Raw genomic sequence first — 18,524 nt, 5'->3', positions numbered from 1 at the left:
CCCTGATTCTTCACGCTAAACCCTCCAAGAGCTTCCGGGATGATTTCACTCAGTGCCCTGCTCTGAGGGAGATGGCACAGATAACACACAAGGATCTAGTTTGGTGAGTTTTATTCTCCACTGATGGAGAGGCACTCTTTCCATAAGCTCCCTTCTGCACATTTCTTAGTTCCTACAAATGTGTCTATCATTATTATTGGGCAGCAAAAAAAAAAAAAAAAAAAAAAAAGTGATTCTTTGAGACTTCACTACATGGACCACCCTCCCAAATAAGACAAATAAGGCTTCAGCGTCCAGCTACAATAGAGGAACCAGTACAGAATAAGGCAGGTAGGAGTTCCCGTGGAGGCACAGCAGAAGTGAATCCGACTAGTATCCATGAGGATGCCAGTTCGATCCCTGGCCTCACACAGTGGGTTAAGGATCCAGCATTTTGCCGTAAGCTATGGTGTAGGTTGCAGACGTGGCTGGGATCCCGCATTGCCGTGGCTGTGTGGTAACTGGCAGCTGTAGCTCGGATTCAACCCCTAGCCTGGGAACTTGCATACACCACGGGTGCAGCCCTAAAAAGCCTAAAGAAAAGAAAAGAAAGTGGGCATTGATATATGAGACCATAGGAAGAGGCAGACTGTAATCCCAGAGAGGAGGGAACATTGGGGTGGAGCCCCACAACCTCTCAGTCTCCATCTCCTTGGGGTACAGCCAGCTGGAGCCCCGCTGAGCTGAGGAAGCAGATGTCAAACTAGGGGCAGCTGGATTGACTGGGATCTTCAGAGCCGGAGCAGACAACTGTGGGGTCCTCTACAAAGCAGGGAGGACGTGGAGCAAATGGAAGCGGCATCAGCTGCCTATGGGAATGTACATGGTACAACCACGCTGGAAAACTGTCCAACAGTAGCTTAGAAAGTTACACGTACGCTGGCTCTACGCCTCAACAGTTTGACTCCTAGATATTTATGCAAAAGAAGTGTAAAGAGAGACCCACCAAAAACTTGGCTATAAATGTTCATAGCAGCTTTCTTCATAAGAGCCCCATGCTGGAAATAAATGCAAATGATGAATGAATAGACAAATTGTGGTATATGCATATACTGCATGAGGTATGTATGTATATGCCTTAATACTATTCAGCCATAAAAAGAGAACCAAGCAGTTCCAGGTGTGGCGCAGTGGTTAACGAATCCGACTAGGAACCATGAGGTTGCAGGTTTGATCCCTGGCCTCACTCAGTGGGTTAAGGATCTGGCATTGTCATGAGCTGTGGTGTGGCTGGGATCTGGCGTTGCTGTGGCTATGGTGTAGGCCAGCGGCTGCAGCTCCGACTGGACCCCTAGCCTGGGAACCTCCATATGCCATGGGTACAGCCCTCACAAGACAAAAAAAAAAAAAAAAAAAAAAAAAAAAAGGAACCAATAGGGATGATTCTCAGAAATATGACGCCAAATGGGAGGAACGAGACACAAAACACACTGTGCAATACAAAACTGCAGGGGAGAAATTTCTGGAAATGTGCTGTATCTTGATCACAGGTGCACACCCTTGCCCAAATTCACTGAACTGGACATTTATAGTCATACAGGAGTCCCCTGGTGGCCTAGAGGGTTAAGGACCTGGTGTTGTCACAGCTGTGGCTCAGGTTTGAACCCTGGCCCAGGAATTTCCCTATACTGTGGGTATGGCCAGGAAAAAAATAAATAAAAATATAGTCATATAAACAGTAAGGTCTTCCTATATAGCACAGGGAACTATATTTCCTCTCCTGTAATGAACCATAATAGAAAAGAATATGAAAAATCATGTGTGTATGTATCATTGAATAATTTCACTGTACACCAGAAACGAACACAACATTGTAAATCAACTATACTTCAGTAAAAAAATTAAAAAATACAATATAGGCATTATCCTGGGGCCCTGTGGCCTAAGGATCCGGCTTTGTCACTGCAGCAGCTAGGGTCACTGCTGTGGCGCAGGTGCGATCCCTGGTCCGGGAATGTCCACATGCAGTGGATGTGGCCAAAATATAAATAAATACAATTCAAAAATATTTTTAAAATTTAAAATATATATAGTCGTATATAATTGTACCTCAATAAAGTCGATTGAAACAAAAGAACAAAGAGGGCCAGCCCCTGGCATTGGCAGCTGATCAGAGGTCCTCCAAGAGAAGCTCTGGTAACTCACACACTCCCTCCTCGAGGAACTGTTCCAGAAGCTTCTCAGGAGGAGAGTCTACAGCGAGGATCTGACTCCCCTACTCTCTAGTGTCGCAGTCTTGAGGAAATGATTCAACCTTTCTGAGATGGTTTGCCTCATCCCTAAAAAAGGGATAATGCTTTTTTTCCAAGAGCTGTGGAGAGGGTTCAAAGATTTATAGCAGTGTGGTTCATAACAGCAGAAATTGGGGGGGAAAAAAAACCCATATCCCAAATATCCATCATAAGTAGAATGAATTAAAATGCAAAATATTCATAAGTTGTACTTTTTTTCTTTTTGTCTTTTGTCTTTTTAGGGCCTCCCCCATTGGCATATGGAGATTCCCAGGCTAGGGTTTGAATCGGAGCTACAGCTGCTGGCCTACACCACAGCCACAGCCACACCAGATCCGAGCTGCGTCTGCAACCTACACCATAGCTCACGGCAATGCCAGATCCGTAACCCACTGAGCAAGGCCAGGGATCGAACCTACATCTTTATGGATGCTAGTCAGATTCGTTTCAGCTGAGCCACAACGGGAACTCCATTTGATTTTTATTTATGTATTTATTTTTTAATGGCCACACCTGTGGCCTGTGGAAGCTGTGGCTATGGCAACATCAGATCCTTTAAGCCACTGTACCGGGCTGGGAATCAAACCCACACCTCCACAGCGACCCAATCCACTGCAGTCAGATTCTTCACCCACTGCACGACAGGAGGATCTCCTCCTAAGTTGTACTTTTGTACAGCAGCAATAAGAATGAAGGAGGAGTTCTCGTTGTGGCTCAGCGGTAATGAACCTGACTGGTGTCCATGAGGATGCATTCAATCCTTGGCCTTGCTCAGTGGGTTAAGGATCCAGTGTTGCCTTGAGCTGTGGTGTAGGTCCCAGCTTGGATCTCACATTGCTGTGGCTGTGGTGGCTGCAGCTCCCATTCTATTGCTAGTCTGGGCATTGCCATATACTGAGGGTGCAGCCCTAAAAAAATTGGTTTTAAAAATGAAGGAAAGGGAGTTCCTGTCGTGGCGCAGTGGTTGGCGAATCCGACTAGGAACCATAAGCTTGCGGGTTCGGTCCCTGCCCTTGCTCAGTGGGTTAACGATCCGGCGTTGCCGTGAGCTGTGGTGTGGGTTGCAGACGCGGCTCGGATCCTGCGTTGCTGTGGCTCTGGTGTAGGCCGGTGGCTACAGCTCCGATTCGACCCCTAGCCTGGGAATCTCCATATGCCGCGGGAGCGGCCCAAGAAATAGCAAAAAGACAAAAAAAAAAAAAAAAAAATGAAGGAAGGAACCAGAGCCATGAACAACAGAATGAATAAATCTCACATAATATTGAACAAAAGGTGCCCAACACAAGAGCAAACTGTATAACATTTTATTTTATATTTTATTTTATTTTATTTTATTTAGTTATTTATTTTGTTTTTTTGCCTTTTCTAGGGCCGCTTCCCACGGCATATGGAGGTTCCCAGAATAGGGGTCAAAACCGAGCTGTAGCCACTGGCCTACGCCAAAGCCACAGCAACGCTGGATCCAAGCCGCATCTGCAACCTACACTACAGCTCACGGCAACGTCGGATCCTTAACCCACTGAGCAAGGCCAGGGATTGAACCCACAACCTCGTGGTTCCTAGTCGGGTTCGTTAACCACTGTGCCATGACGGGAACTCCACATTTTATTTTTTTTAAGGCTAACAAAACTATAATGGTGAGAGATGCATGTTTTGGGGGTGGTAAAACTATACAATAGTCCCCCCTTATCCATGGGGGACAAATTTCTAGACCCCCACTGGATGTCTAAAACCTCAGTACCAAACCCTATATATTTCAGGTTTTTCCCTATACATACACACCTACAATAAAGTTGAATTTATAAATTAGTCACTGTGGAGTTCCCATTGTGGCTCAGCGGAAACGAATCTGACTAGCATCCATGAGGACACAGGTTCAATCCCCGGCCTTGCTCAGTGGGTTAAGGATCTCACATTGCTGTGGCTGTGGTGTAGGCAGGCAGTTACAGCTCCGATTTGACCCCTAGCCTGGGAACCTCCATATGCTGCAGGCACGGCCCTAAAAAAAGACAAAAAATAATAAGATAATATATAAATTAGGCACTGTAAGAGATTGACAACAAATAATAAAATAGAATCATTATTACCATATATGGTAATAAAAGTTATGTGAATGTAGTCCATCAGTCTGTCTGTCTCTCTCTCTCTCTCAAAAAATGTCTTATTGTACAGGAAGTTCCCGTCGTGGTTCAAAGGTAAGCAGGTTTGATCCCTGGCCTCGTTCAGTGGGTTAAGGATCCGGCACTGCCTTGAGCTGTGATGTAGGCAGCAGACGTGGCTCAGATCCCGAGTTGTTGTGACTCTGGCGTACGCTTGGCAGCTGCAGCTCTGATTCAACCCCTAGCCTGGGAACTTCATTTTGCTGTAGATGCAGCTCTAAAAAGCAAAAAACAAAACAAAACAAAACAAAACAAAACAAAACAAAAAACAACTTTACTGGAGCTCCCGTCATGCTCAGCGGTTAGTAAACCCAACTAGCACCCATGAGGACAAGGGTTAAGGATCCAGCCTTGCTGTGAGCTGTGGCGTAGGTTGCAGATGCGGCTTGGATGCCCCATGGCTATGGCTGTGGTATAGGCCGGCGGCTGCAGCTCTGATTGGACCCCTAGCCTGGGAACCTCCATATGCTGCGGGTGCCGCCCTAAAAAGACAAAAAGGACCAAAAAAAAAAAAAAAAAAAAACCACCTTATTGTACAAATTTAATGTCCTTTCCATCTTGACGAAGCAGTCGCTGTGCGCCGTGGCCATAACCTTTGCAGTTTGAGTGACTGCAAACCTATCAGGCGTTTCTTTTTCCTTCTTCACAATTTCACAGAGAGAAGATTCATTCTTACCGTAGATTTTAGTAACCTCAGGAACTTTCACCTTAAAGAAAGCAGTTACAGCTTCTCTTTGGCATATCCATTTTTTTCTTTTTCTTTTCTTTCCATTCTTCCTTTCTTTTCTTTTCTTTTGGCTGCCCTGCAGCATACGGAGTTCCCAGGCCAGGGATCAGATCCAAGCTGCAGTTGCAGCAAATCAAATCCTTTAACCCACTGTGCTGGGCCGGGGATTGTACCTGTGTCCTGATGCTGCAGAGACCACCGATCCTGTTATGCCACAATAAGAACTCCTTATTGGAGTTCCCGTCATGGCGCAGTGGAAATGAATCCGACTAGGAACTATGAGGTTACGGGTTCAATCCCTGGCCTTGCTCAGTGGGTTAAGGATCCAGCGTTGCCACGAGCTGTGGTATAGGTCACAGATGCATTTCGGATCTGGTGTTGCTATGGCTGTGGCGTAGGCTGGCAGCTGTAGCTCCGATTCAACCCCTAGCCTGGGACTCTCCATATGCCAATGGGTGCCGCCCTAAAAAGCAAAAACAAAAACAAAAAAACAACAAAACTCCTTATTGCCAGCATCATTCTCTGGCACTCTGGGGCCATTATTAAGTGAAATAAGTGTTACCTGAACATTAGTACTGCAATTATCTCCACAGTTGATAGGAAAACCATGTCAGTGACTAATGGGCAAGATACACTGGACAAGGGATGATTCTTGTCACCAGCTGGATGGAGCAGGTACAATTTAAAATTTGTGAATTATTTATTTCTGGAATTTTCCATCTAACATCTTTAAAGTGCATTTGACCTGGGTAACTGAAGCCGCAGAAAGTGAAACCACAGATGAGAGGAGACTATGTGCAATACAATGATTACCATACCTTTTTTTAAAGCATTACTTTAGGGGAGATGGCACTTGGGGTAGTGTGGTTTCTAGGAGGCTGGAGAACAATGATTTTTTTTTTAATTTTTATTATAGCTGATTTGCAATGTCCTGTCATTCTGCTGTACAGAAAAGTGACCCAGTTAGACATATTTTTTCTCTCACATTATCCTCCATCGCAAATGTTTATTTCTTGACCTGGGGGATGTTTTTTAAGGAATGATTATACACAAACACACACACACACACACACACACACACACACACAATAATAAGCTATATATCTCTGTTTCCTGCCCTATTTTAGATGTGCACTACATTTCACAATTAAAATCTAAAAAAGGGGAGTTCCCGGCGTGGCACAGCGTAAACAAATCCGACTAGGAACCATGAGGTTGAGGGTTTGATCCCTGGCTCGCTCAGTGGGTTAAGGATCCGGCGTTGCTGTGAGCTGTGGTGTAGGTGGCAGACAAGGCTCAGATCTGGCGTTGCTGTGGCTGTGGTGTAGGCTGGCAGCTACAGCTCCGACTTGCCCCCTAGCCTGGGAACCTCCATATGCCGCGGGTGCGGCCCTAAAAGGACAAAACAAAGAAATAAAATGTAAGAAAGGAAGGAGGGAAGGAAGGAAAGAAAGGAAAGGAAAATGAATCCCTTATTCAGGAAAATGTGAAGTGTCCAAGATGCCAGGACCCGCCCCCAGGTCCAACCACCAAGGGCAGCATGAAGCCCCCGCTAGGGTAGCCTATCCTCCACTGGTCGCCAGATCCTCGAGCACATGCCAAGAGTAACATCAGGAACCTGCAACTTTGCGCTTTGCAGCTGAGCGCTGAGGCTCCCAACCAGCAGAGTCCCACCATCTGCGCCTGCGCCACCGTGCCCGTGGCAGTCTCAGTTGCGCACGCGCAGTCTGTCTCGCTGGGCTTTACAGCTGGACGGAAGCAGGGGCTGCTGACTGCTGCCCCGAGGGTAAAGGAGCTGACAGTGGAGCTGCAGTCAGGTGTTCCCGCGACTAAGCTGCAGGTTCCTAAAGGGGTACCCTTGTTTAGTTCCAGAAATGTAGTTCTGGCATAATGGTCAGCAGGCTTCTAGAAACGCTAGACAGTAAATGCTTTAGGCTTGGTGGGCCAAGAGGCAAAATGTAGAATGTGAGTTAGGTATCTACAGAACAAGAGAGGAAACAAATACCTACAATTTAAAAAATTGATGTACTTCAGGAGTTCCCGTCGTGGCGCAGTGGTTAATGAATCCGACTAGGAACCATGAGGTTGGGGGTTCGGTCCCTGCCCTTGCTCAGTGTGTTAACGATCCGGCGTTGTAGTGAGCTGTGGTGTAGATTGCAGACGCGGCTCGGATCCCGAGTTGCTGTGGCTCTGGCATAGGCCGGTGGCCTCAGCTCCGATTGGACCCCTAGCCTGGGAACCTCCATATGCTGCAGGAAGTGGCCCTAGAAAAGGCAAAAAGACAAAAACCAACAAACAAAACTGATGTACTTCAGTTGAAAGGTATAGGCCGACTCATAACCATGGAATTCTGTTTTGAGGGTAAAGGTGGGGTGTGGAGGATAATATTGCCTTGATTTGGCCCAGAGTTAGTGCTCCTCATCATTAAAACTCGATTGCCATGTTCATCTGTTAATGCAGGTCTACACTGAGATTTTTACCCACTTCCTTCTTTTCACACCATATGTCCTGCCAAATACTGATATCTGCCGTGAGCCTATGATTCCCGGGGATCATATTCAGCACCAGCAAGGCATTTATAGAATCCTAATAGATTCTTCCTCTTGGTATTTGCATTTTAGTAAATCATCACATTGCAGATTAATCACTTCCAATTGGAGATCAGGTGGAAGCTTCCAAATGGCCCAGTTGAATGGATTTTTGAAATAATGAGATTTCCTTTGTATTTGCATCAGTCTGAAAAACCAGGCTGGAAGTACAATTTGAGCTTGGAAAGGTATCCGTTGCAAATTTGTGTGGGAATGGGGATGCAGATTCTTCTTTAACATTTGACCAGACAGGAAGTGTACAAGCAACTTGGCTTTACCTGTGACTCAGACAATATTAACTGTCATCAAAATGATTTCACTGCGTTATAAATTTGCATATAAGTGTTGTTTTGCCTTGTATTTTTTTTGGTCTTTTTGCCTTTTCTAGGGCTGCTCCCTCAGCATATGGAGGTTCCCAGGCTAGGGGTCTAACCGGAGCTGTAGCCACTGGCCTACGCCAGAGCCACAGCAACACAGGATCCGAGCCACGTCTGCGACCTACACCACTGCTCATGGCAACACCAGATCCTTAACCCACTGAGCAAGGGCAGGGATCGAACCTGCACCCTCATGGTTCCTAGTCGGATTCGTTAACCACTGCGCCACGACGGAAACTCCCGTGCAGTTTATTCTTTAAAACAAACAAACCAACAAATAAAAAACCCCAGCAATACTAATACTATAGGGATGCTGGCTGGATTCTGGCCTGTAGGTAGATGAGACACTCCAAGCCCATAGGCTGGGCCAGGGACTCCCTAACTTAAAGAAGGGATGGCCGCATAGCTAACATTCCTGAGATTCTGATTACATGTTACCCAGTTCTTCTTCCTGGTCCTAAAAATCTGCAGTCCTCTAGGCAGGCACCACGGTTCTGCCTGGTTTGGGGTTACATGGCTGCCCTTGGCTCAGCAGTCAGAGAAAAATAAATTTTTGATTTTTGTTTGTCCTTCAGACCTCAAGTTCTATCATTGTCTACAGCAATACCCCAGTCCCATATCGTGTTCTTCAAACCGAGAAACACCTCCCCCACTGAGGGGTCCAAGAAAAGAAAAGACTCTCTGAGAGTTTTAAGAGAGTCAATTTCATATTCCCTTAGATATGCCCTAAATGTTCTTTCTTTTTTTGTCTTTGTTTTTTTAGGGCGGCACCTATGGCATATGGAGGTTCCCAGGCTAGGGGTTCAACCGGAACTGTAGTCACTGGCCTACGCCAGAGCCACAGCAACTCGGGATCCAAGCCGTGTCTGCAACCTACACCACAGTTCACAACCATGCTGGATCCTGAACCCACTGAGCAAAGCCAGGGATCGAACCCCCAACCTCATGGTTCCTAGTCGCATTTGTTAACCACTGTGCCACGACGGGAACTCCTATTGATGTCTTTTTCCCTCTTCTCCCCAGCCTCTAGCAACCACCACTCTGTTTTCTGCTTTATGAATGTGACTACTTTAGATACCTCGTATAAGTGGAATCATGCTTTTTTTTTTTTTTTTTTTTTGTGACTGGCTTATTTCATTTAGCATAATGTCCTCAAGGTACATCCAAGTTGTAGCAAGTGGCAAGTGGCAGGTGGCAAGATTTCCTTTTTTTTCTTCCTCTTGCAGTCAAATCTGCTGCCTATGGAAGTTGCCGGTCTAGGGGTCGAATCAGAGTTGCATCTGTGGCCTATGCTGCAGCTTATGGCAACACTGGATCCTTAACCCACGGAGTAAGGCCAGGGATCGAACTGCATCCTCATGGTGAGGTTTGCAATTGGCTGAGCCCTAACAGGTACTCCCAAAGATACAATTTTATTTATTTATTTTCTTGGCCATGCCTACTGTAAGCCGAGCACAGAGAAAAAGAGAATGAGTTGGGTGTTCAGGCAAAGAGAAGAAAATTTGTTATAGGGGAAAGGGAGAGGGTGACAGACCCTTGAGAAGAGCCAGCCCCCCACCCTTCTCATGGGACCTTCTTAGACCCCGTGGATGGGAAATAGGATTCCCTGAGGCGGGGGTGGGGGGTGGGAGAAGGCCAGTTATCTTTCGCCTGCAGCTGAACTCTGATGGTCACGTAGTCGTGAGAAAGTCAGAGGTGTCTCATGGTAGGGTGGTCTCATAATCCTGAGAAAGCGGGAGGTGTGTGGTGTCCCACAGGGAAGGGGGAAGGGTCTCACAGTCTTGGGAAAGCAGGCACCAGCAGCGAAAACAGGATGTCGCCTGAGCAAGGTGGTCAGTCTCATGAGTCAGCATAAAGAGCCATTTTAACAATGGGCCCCCACGTAGCCCCTAACACCTAGAGCATGCAGAAGTTCCAAGGCCAGGGATCGAACCCATACCACAGAAATATTAATGCTAGATCCTTAACCACTAGGCCACCAGTTAAGAACCGGATTTCCTTCTTTTTAAAGGCCTAAAGATATTCCACTGTATGTACATACCACATTTTTTTTTAATCCATTCATCTATGGACATTCAGGTTGCTTCCACCTCTTGGCTCTTATAAACAATGCTGCCAATGAGCAAGGGTGTACAAATATCTCTTTGAGCTTTAACTGTCTTATTTCACAGGTGATGGCAACCCTAACTCACAGAGTAAAGTGACTATCTAAACCGGCATCTCCAAACAATGGCAATCCTGAAATTTTGGATAATTTCTTGCTGATGGAAGGCAGCTCTCTGCACTTGTAAGGTGTTTAGCAGCTAGGCTGGCCTCTAGCAACTAGATATCAACAGTACCCCTTGCTCCTTCAAACAAACCAAAATCTATTTATTTACACATTGCCAAATTGGGGGTGGGAGGGCAAAATTGCCGCAGTTGAGAACCAATACTCTAAAGAAACACGCGGGTCCAGCATAAGCAGGACCCAGACTGCTGTCACCCCAGAAATGATGGCGGGCTCTACAAAAAGCCAAACTCCAGTGCGACGTACAAAGCATTTTCTTTTTTCAACAAAGCATTTTCTCAAAAGTGGCGGCACAGGTAAGGACGTCACCCCGCAGAGCTGTCAACGTTGGGGGAAGAAAGGGCAAAGCAGAAGAGCCACCTCCCACCCTACCCTATCCCACCCCCGCAACTAGAGCACGACTTCCGGCCCTCGTCTAAGGCCGGACGCCCCGCCCAGGCCCGCGGGGCCCTCGCAGTGCACGCTGGGATTTGAAGTTCCGGCGTGCGAGATCTTACCTGCGCAACTCCCACAGCCGGCTACCTCCTCTCTAGGCCGCGCGCGGCCTCTCCCGGAAGCTGAGCGGGTTAAAGTTTCAACACTTCCTTTCCCCGCCTCTTAGTCCCGCAGATTGCCTGTCGAAGTAACCAATAGGTGGCCTGACTGTTGCTTCCTTTTACTTGATTGGCTTAGATTTTTGCAGCCGCCCAGACAAACTTGCTAGGGATTGGTCGAATCTTCAGTTTTGAAAATCGTAGAGTTGGCCCGCGCTGCACCGCCCGGTGGCTTCCCTGCAGCCGCGAGCCCTGGAGGCCTGGAGCGGTGGGACTTAGGCGGGCTAGGGTGTGTGCTGGGAAGGTCGCCGGACTTGGATCGGAGCAGCACTTCGGAGACGCCGTGCAGTCGAGTGAGTGCGCCCGGGCGGCCGGCGGGGGTGCGGGGTAGATAGCGATTTGTTACCCCTCCGGCCAGTCCCGGAGCGGGGGGCGTGACCCCCCCACTCCCCGCTGCGGCCTGGCAGGGAACGCATTACCTCTTCCAAGTGACGAGGTGACCTGCTTTGGTTCTGGGGCTTGAGACGACCCTCACCCGTCACCCGAGAGAATAACCTCATCCCCTCCCCTCCCGTGCTTAGCATCTTCTATGCCTAGGAAGCCCTTTGTTCACCTGGGCGCGCAGAAAGTGCACACCCGCCGGGTCGTGTGACGGGATTATGCCAGGTGGCATTTCTGTACAGTTAACCCTCGCTCGATACCTCTGCCATCAGCTGGGCAACATTTTAGACTGACCATTTCCGGGGGCCAGTGCTGTCCCTGATCCTGTCACTCTCCAAGCACGTTCGCTGTTCCACTGTGTCCTTCTCTGGGGAGCTCAGAGCCGGAACTGGGCGCCTGCCTTTCTGAGACTGAAATGGAGTAGGAGGCAAAGGTTTGTGGTTAAGAGCGCAGTTTAAATCCAGGCCCCACCCCTGACTCACCGGCTGACTTTGACTTATCTTTGCCTCAGTTTCCTCATCTGCATAAAGGTCTTCTTGAGGTTGTGGTTAGGAGTGAAATGATAAGCCACCCCATCGTGGAGCAGGACTCTTTAAAGAAAGCTGCTATTGTGACCTTCCTTCACTGAGATGCAGTTGCAGGGGTTAGGTGTCTGACTTCCTGCACCCTCCAAAGAACAGGCTTTGTGGCAGAGAGTGATGGGGGCTCTCGTCTGGCATATGATGTGAGAGAAGAATTGGGAGAGGAAGATGAGCTCCCTTTGCCCTTGGTGGGATGTAGGATGCTCTGGGTTTGTGCTCAGGTTCTTACAGGTGCTGAAGAGGCCTTTGCTGCTCTTACCAGGACCCTTATTCTCACACTGAGTCCTCCTTTCTCAGGATCACCTCTGATCTAATGAAAGTGACCCTGTTTTAAATACCCAAGCAGAGGCTGCTGAAAACAGACTTCCTCATGGAAGAAGCACTTTGTGAAAGAAGCTCTCACCCACTTTTGCCATTTTGAACAAATATTTTCAAAACAGCAAGTTGTGGGGAGTTCCCGTTGTGGCTCAGCAGGTTAAGAATCTGACTAGTAGCCATGAGGATGCGGGTTTGGCCCCTGGCCTCGCTCAGTGGGTTAAGGATCTGGCGTTGTCGCAAGGTGTGGTGTAGGTCGCAGATGCGGATTGGTCCAGCATTGCCATGGCTGTGGTGTAGGCCGGAGCTGCAGCTCCAGTTAAGCCCCTAGCCTGGAAACTTCCCTATGCCACAGGTGTGTCCCTAAAAAAAGGAAAAAACTAATAAAATCAAAAAAATTTAGCAGTTTGTTGCTTTTTGGAGCAACAAACTCTTTTGTCTTCCTAAAATGATTTTCTCTTTCCTGGCCTCAAACTGGGCTCCTACACTTAGTCAGGGCTGAGCTCAGAACAGAGGGGCTGGGGGGAGCCAGAGGGATGGCAGCAGAGAGGCTGTGCCCGTGACTGGCTCTGCCCAAGGCCTCTGTGATCCTGCCCAGCTGGCCCTGCCCTGATTAGTGCTGTCCTTGGCATCTAGACGTAGGGCTTTGGACAAGGATGGCATGTCCTAACCTGTGTAGAATGAATGCATGTGGTGTCCCTGTGTGTGTGTGTTGTGGGGGAGTGGGGGAGAGTGCCTGTAAGATGTTTATTTCGAGAGTATAGTGATAATAGATGGATTAATTCATTCAACAAGTATCCCTTTTGTACCAGGCACTGTGCTGGGCTCTGGGCTTTCAAAGCTACCAGCAAGACAGACAAGGGCTTGCCCTCAGGGAACAAACGTTTAAAGGTCAGAGACGGGCAGTTAAGCAGAAACAAAGTTACCCAAGTGCCATGAGAATTGAACCTGATCGTGGCTGGGGGTCAGGTCCTCACTGAGTTGCTGAGAGCCACATGATGAGGAATGAGCTATATAAAATAGGAGACAGAAGGTTCCAGACAGAGGGCAGAGCTTGCTCAAGGGACAGAGGCTCAGGTGCCCTTTCTGGTGAGGCTGCAACAGGACCTGATATTAAGTTCTACTTAAGGAGTCCCCGGAGTTCTCATCGTGGATCAGCAGTTAATGAACCCGACTAGTGTCCATGAGAATGCAGGTTCGATCCCTGGCCTTGCTCAGGGGGTTAAGGATCTGGCATTGCCCTGAGCTGTGGTGTAAGTCGAAGATGCGGCTCAGATCTCTTGTGGCTGTGGCTGTGGTGCAGGCCGGCAGCTATAGCTCTGATTCAGCCCCTAGCCTGGGAACCTCTCTATATGCTGCGGGCGTGGCTCTAAAAACACCAAAATATAGTGGGGGGAGGGTCACCTCTCCTCCCAGGAGCTCCCATCTTAGGTGGGAGGCTGAGCTGTGCATGGTTCTTGGTTTTGAAGCTGCAGTTCGGGGTGATGGGTCACTGCCAGGGCATGAGACGTGCAGTCTGTAATTGTGGCTTATGATTGTTTCCCATTTGTGTGTTCTTTCATTCATTTCCCATAGTCGGGATATTTACTGATCCCCCCCTGCTCTGACCAGAATAGATGCTTCTTCCTTGCCTGGGGTTTTGGTGATGATTTTATAACTGAGTCTTAAGGAGAATACTGGAGTTGCTAGTTTTTTTTTTTCCTTTTTTTTTTATTACTCAAATGAATTTATCACATCTGTAGTTGTATAATGATCATAACAATCCAATTGGAGTTGCTAGCCTTTTAAGAAATTAAGAGAAGACATAGAAAACACACGTACAGTTAACAAAGGGGAAAAGGCAGGGAGGAATAAATGAGAAGTTTGGGATTAAAATATACACACTACTGTATATAAAATATGGCATTCCCCTTGTGGCTCAGTGGGTTAGGGACCCAACGTAGTCTCCGTGAGGATTGGGGTTCATCCCTTGGCCTCAGTCAATGGGTTAAGGATCTGGTGTTGGCTGCAAGCTGCCGCATAGGTCGCCCATGTGGCTCAGATCCGGTGTTGCCATGGCTGTGGTGTAGGCTGGCAGGTGCAGCTCTGATTCAACCCCTAGCCCGGGAACTTCCATGTACCGCAGGTGTGACCGTAAAAAGAAAAATAAATACATAAAACAAAACAAAATAAACAGCCAACAAGGACCTACTGTAGAGCACAGGGAACTATAATCAATATCTTGTAATAACCTATAATGGAGAAGAATCTAAAAATAATACATATGCGTATAACTGAGTAACACCGCTGTATACCTGGAACTAACCTGATACTTATAAATCAATTGTATTTGAATAAACCTTTTTTTTTGGTCTTTTTGCCTTTTCTGGGGCCGCTTCTGCAGCATATGGGGGTTCCCAGGCTAGGGGTCTAACCAGAGCTGTAGCCACCGGCCTACACCACAGCCACAGCAACACGGGATCTGAGCCGCATCTGCAACCTACACCACAGCTCACGGCAATGCCGGATCCTGAACCCACTGAGCAAGGGCAGGGACCGAACCTGCAACCTCATGGTTCCTAGTCGGATTCGTTAACCACTGAGCCACGACGGGAACTCCCTGAATAACCATTTTAAAAATTAAAAAAGAAATTAAGAGAAAACTCATTTTGTATTTTCCATCATCTGATATTTCTAGATAAGTTTTCTTAAAAAGGGGACATTGTTTATCCCTCCCCTCGTGCACTCCCTCGTCCGTTTCTAGGGCATTTCATCTCAAGGGGTGGGGGGCTCCTTAGAGAAGAACCCGTCTCTGGATCCCCACTTTCTTACCCTCTCCTTTGGAAGGCAGAACCTCTTCCATTCACTGGCCTCCTGAAGAGGCAGTTGGATTCGATGTTCTTTGGCCTGGGGTCAGCTCGTGTGCACCTCAGGGTGGCCGTGGCCTGGCCCTCCCTCACCCTGGGGGGGTCAGGGGGGACCCCATAGGCAAGTGAGCAGAGGCCTGTGTTTGGGCAGGTCCTGCCTGATGGGACCACAGTTCCTCCTGATCCGGGAAGGCAGGTGGCCGTGCCCTGTCATTTAAGCCCCAGAGAAGGCCATTTGTAAGGAGGGCCATTGATACCAAAATTGGCTGGGCAGAGTGGACTTCTGGGGACAGTGTGCTGGGGGTTGGGGTGGGGAGGGGGAGACGTTTGAAGATTCAAGCCCTGAGCGCCCCCGTCCCTCGTCTCTGCTTTCTCCAGACAGAGCCACCATGGGGACCACAGCCCCAGGGCCCATTCACCTGCTGGAGCTGTGTGACCAAAAGCTGCTGGAGTTTGTCTGCAACGTGGACAATAAGGACTTGGTGTGGCTGGAGGAGATTGAGGAGGAGGCCGAGCGCATGTTCACCAGGTACGGGCAGGGGGCGCCAGCGGGAGGCCTTGGGGACCCAGCAGCCCCACTTCCCCACTGGACAAGCAAGACAGGCTGCCTGCTGAGTGCCCAGTATGCTGGGGACTAGGGTGACGGGAAGAGGAGGACAGGTGTTGGGCTGCGCCTCGGAGGGTGGGGCTGCCTGGCAACCTTGCTCCCCTGCCATGTCTCTGGCACGAAGCTCCGAGTGCCCAGCGGTGACTCCAGGATGGCCTTGGAGAGCTTGCTTGGTGCTGGTCACCCCAGCTTGACCTGTCACTGCCGGGAAAGAGGCAGGTGTCGTTCAGGGTCGGGGCGGGGGGCCAGTAGTTTCCCGGCAGCCTCAGTCGACCGTCCCCCTCTGTGTACCAAACAGAGAATTCAGCAAAGAGCCCGAGTTGATGCCCAAAACACCTTCTCAGAAGAACCGACGGAAGAAGAGACGGATTTCTTACGTTCAGGACGAAAACCGAGACCCCATCCGGAAAAGGTAGGAAGGGCCGGAGGCTACCTCCAGCCAGGGGAGCGTCAGGTGGGCAGGTGGGCCTAGAGGCTTGGTGCCCGCAGGGAGGGTTGGATTGGCAGGTGTTCTTTGGGAGCAGGAGCAGTGGTGGCTCCCCTTTGTGCCTCGCTGATGGGGAGGGAAGCATGGTCAAAGCCTGTGGAGTCCAGAGCTTGTGTGGAGTGGGAGGTGGCATGTTTGATCTGGGCCTCGGAGGGTGGAAGGGTTTCCCGAGGTGGAAGAAGAGAGAGAATCCGACCTCTGCTTGAGGGAGAGCGACCAGCGGTGTCAGCTGGGGACTGTTCCCCAACCCTAGTTGCTGTGCTCGTTATAACTGCCATAATCACGACCCTGGGCTGCATGCAGGGTACCAGGGCAGAGAAGGTGGGTCTTGGGGTCAGGTGGTCCTGGGCCCACACGTCAGCTCTGCCCCCTTAGTGCCTGTATGTCCTTGGGTGCTTTTCTATCTCTCTGAACCTCGGTTTTCTCAAATCTCAAGTGTGGATAATAGGGAGTTCCCACCGTGGTGCAGTGGGTTAAGAATCCGACTGCAGCCGCTTGTGTTGCTGCCAAGGTGCAGGTTCGATCCCCGGCCCACCACAGTGGGTTAAAGGATCTGGTGTTGCCACAGCTGTGGTATAGGTCACAGCTGTGGCTCAGGTTCAGTCCCTGGCCCGGGGACCTCCACAGGCCGTGGGGGCAGCCATAAAAAATGAATGAATAGGAGTTCCCGTCGTGGTGCAGTGGTTAACGAATCCGACTAGGAACCATGAGATTGTGGGTTCGATCCCTGGCCTCGCTCAGTGGGTTAAGGATCCGGCGTTGCCGTGAGCTGTGGTGTAGGTTGCAGATGCGGCTCAGATCTGGCGTTGCTGTGGCTCTGGTGTAGGCCAGTGGCTACAGCTCCAATTCGACCCCTAGCCTGGGAACCTCCATATGCCACAGGAGCGGCCCTAGAAAAGGCAAAAAGACCAAAAAAAAAAAAAAAAAAGAATGAATAAAATAAAGTGAGGATCGTGGTCCCTGCCTCTCAGGACCATCTTGTGGATGAAGCGACAGTGTGAGTGAAGCCTCCAGCAGGGTGCTTGGCAACAAGTGACCTCCGTCAGCGGGAGGTTTATATGAAGTTAATCTTCCCAGCAGTTCCGGGAGGACTGATGTTATCCTAATTTCTGGGTAGGGAGACTGAGGCTCACAGGGGACCTGCCGGGGCCTCACGGCTAGAGGGGGGCAGAGCCTGCTTCTTAGTCCCCTGCTTCAGGCTCCATGCCAGCCGGCAACTTTTGGGGGGGAGGCCAGTGCCTCCAGCCGAATCTTGAGGAGCCTCCCTGCCCCTCTGGGGCATCTCAGCTTCTGCTCTGCCTCCTCCGGCAGGTTGTCCCGCAGAAAGACTCGGAGCAGCCAGCTGAGCTCCTGGCACCTCCGCAGCAAGGACAAGGTGGAGAAGCTGGCCACGGTGGTGGCAGAAAACGGCTCCGTCCTGCGGCGGGTGACCCGTGCTACGGCCGCCGCTGCCACTGCCACTGCGGCAGTGACGGCGATGGCCCCTGAGTCTCCCACGACGCTGACCAAGAAGCCCAGGGATAGCCTGGCCCCATGCCCGCTGGTGCCCATGGTGGAGATAGGTGCCAGCGAGCGCCAGAGCGCCGAGCAGCACCTCAGCCAGCTCCACACTGCCCAGGCCCCGGCCTCCACGGATGAGGACTCAACGCCCAAGAAGTCAGAGGCCAGCAGACCGGAGCCCGTTACCGTGAGCTCCCTGATGACCACACCCCAGGGCCCCAAGGGCCGAGGGGTCGGAGCAGGGCGCTCCGCCTCCAAGCTCCGGATCGCGGTGGCCTCCCCGGGCCCGCAGGACTCGCCTGGCTCTCCAGCCTCCCCGTGGCAGGAGCGGGTGCTGGCGCCCATCCTGCCAGATAATTTCTCCACGCCCACGGGCTCCCGCGTGGACCGGCGGTCAGTGCGGCGCAGCCTGATCACCCCGGGCTCCCAGGTCTTGCCGGCCCAGCAGTCCGCCCAGGTTTCCAAAGAGCAGAGCACCGTCCGAAGATCAAGCCGAAAGATTGCCAAGAAGGCCACCAAAGAGCCGGCTGCTTCTGCCCGCATCATCTGTGAGTCTGGGGTCAAGGGTGTGGTGGGTGGTCCTTTGTGCCTGGCTCAGCCGGAGGGCCTCTGGGCCCCATCTCGCAAGGAGCTGTCCGCAGAACTTTCTGCCGCGACGTAAATGTTCCAGATCTGTGCCGTCTTTTTTTTTTTTTGTATTTTTTTTTCTTTTTAGGGCCGCACCAACCGCATATGGAGGTTCCCAGGCTAGGGGTCGAATCGGAGCTATAGCTGCCGGCCTATGCCAGGGCCACAGCAATGCCAGA

The 18,524-nt window shown here is 50.1% G+C and overlaps 1 protein-coding gene across 10 annotated transcripts in view; it reads left to right on the top strand.

The window, feature by feature from the left end:
• The first annotated feature begins 11,128 nt into the window (after positions 1-11,128).
• The window catches only part of INCENP (inner centromere protein), a 34,189-nt gene continuing 26,793 nt past the window's right edge, over positions 11,129-18,524 (top strand). For all 10 annotated transcript variants that reach the window (XR_014836919.1, XR_014836912.1, XR_014836911.1 and 7 more), the window contains exons 1-4: positions 11,129-11,294; positions 15,503-15,653; positions 16,030-16,143; positions 17,530-18,266. Coding sequence is in view for 1 of the 10 variants with exons in the window: in XM_085010917.1 (XP_084867043.1) it covers positions 15,514-15,653; positions 16,030-16,143; positions 17,530-18,266 (991 nt within the window). In the remaining 9 variants the exon portion in view is untranslated. The remainder of the gene's footprint in view (positions 11,295-15,502; positions 15,654-16,029; positions 16,144-17,529; positions 18,267-18,524) is intronic.

The sequence above is a fragment of the Sus scrofa genome, chromosome 2 (genome assembly GCF_054392235.1).
Source record: "Sus scrofa isolate SSC_HxYL_T2T_F1_AM1 chromosome 2, Sscrofa_HxYL_maternal_Yorkshire_Landrace_v2.0, whole genome shotgun sequence".
Lineage (NCBI taxonomy): Eukaryota > Metazoa > Chordata > Mammalia > Artiodactyla > Suidae > Sus > Sus scrofa.
This window is presented reverse-complemented; position numbering and strand designations above follow the sequence as displayed.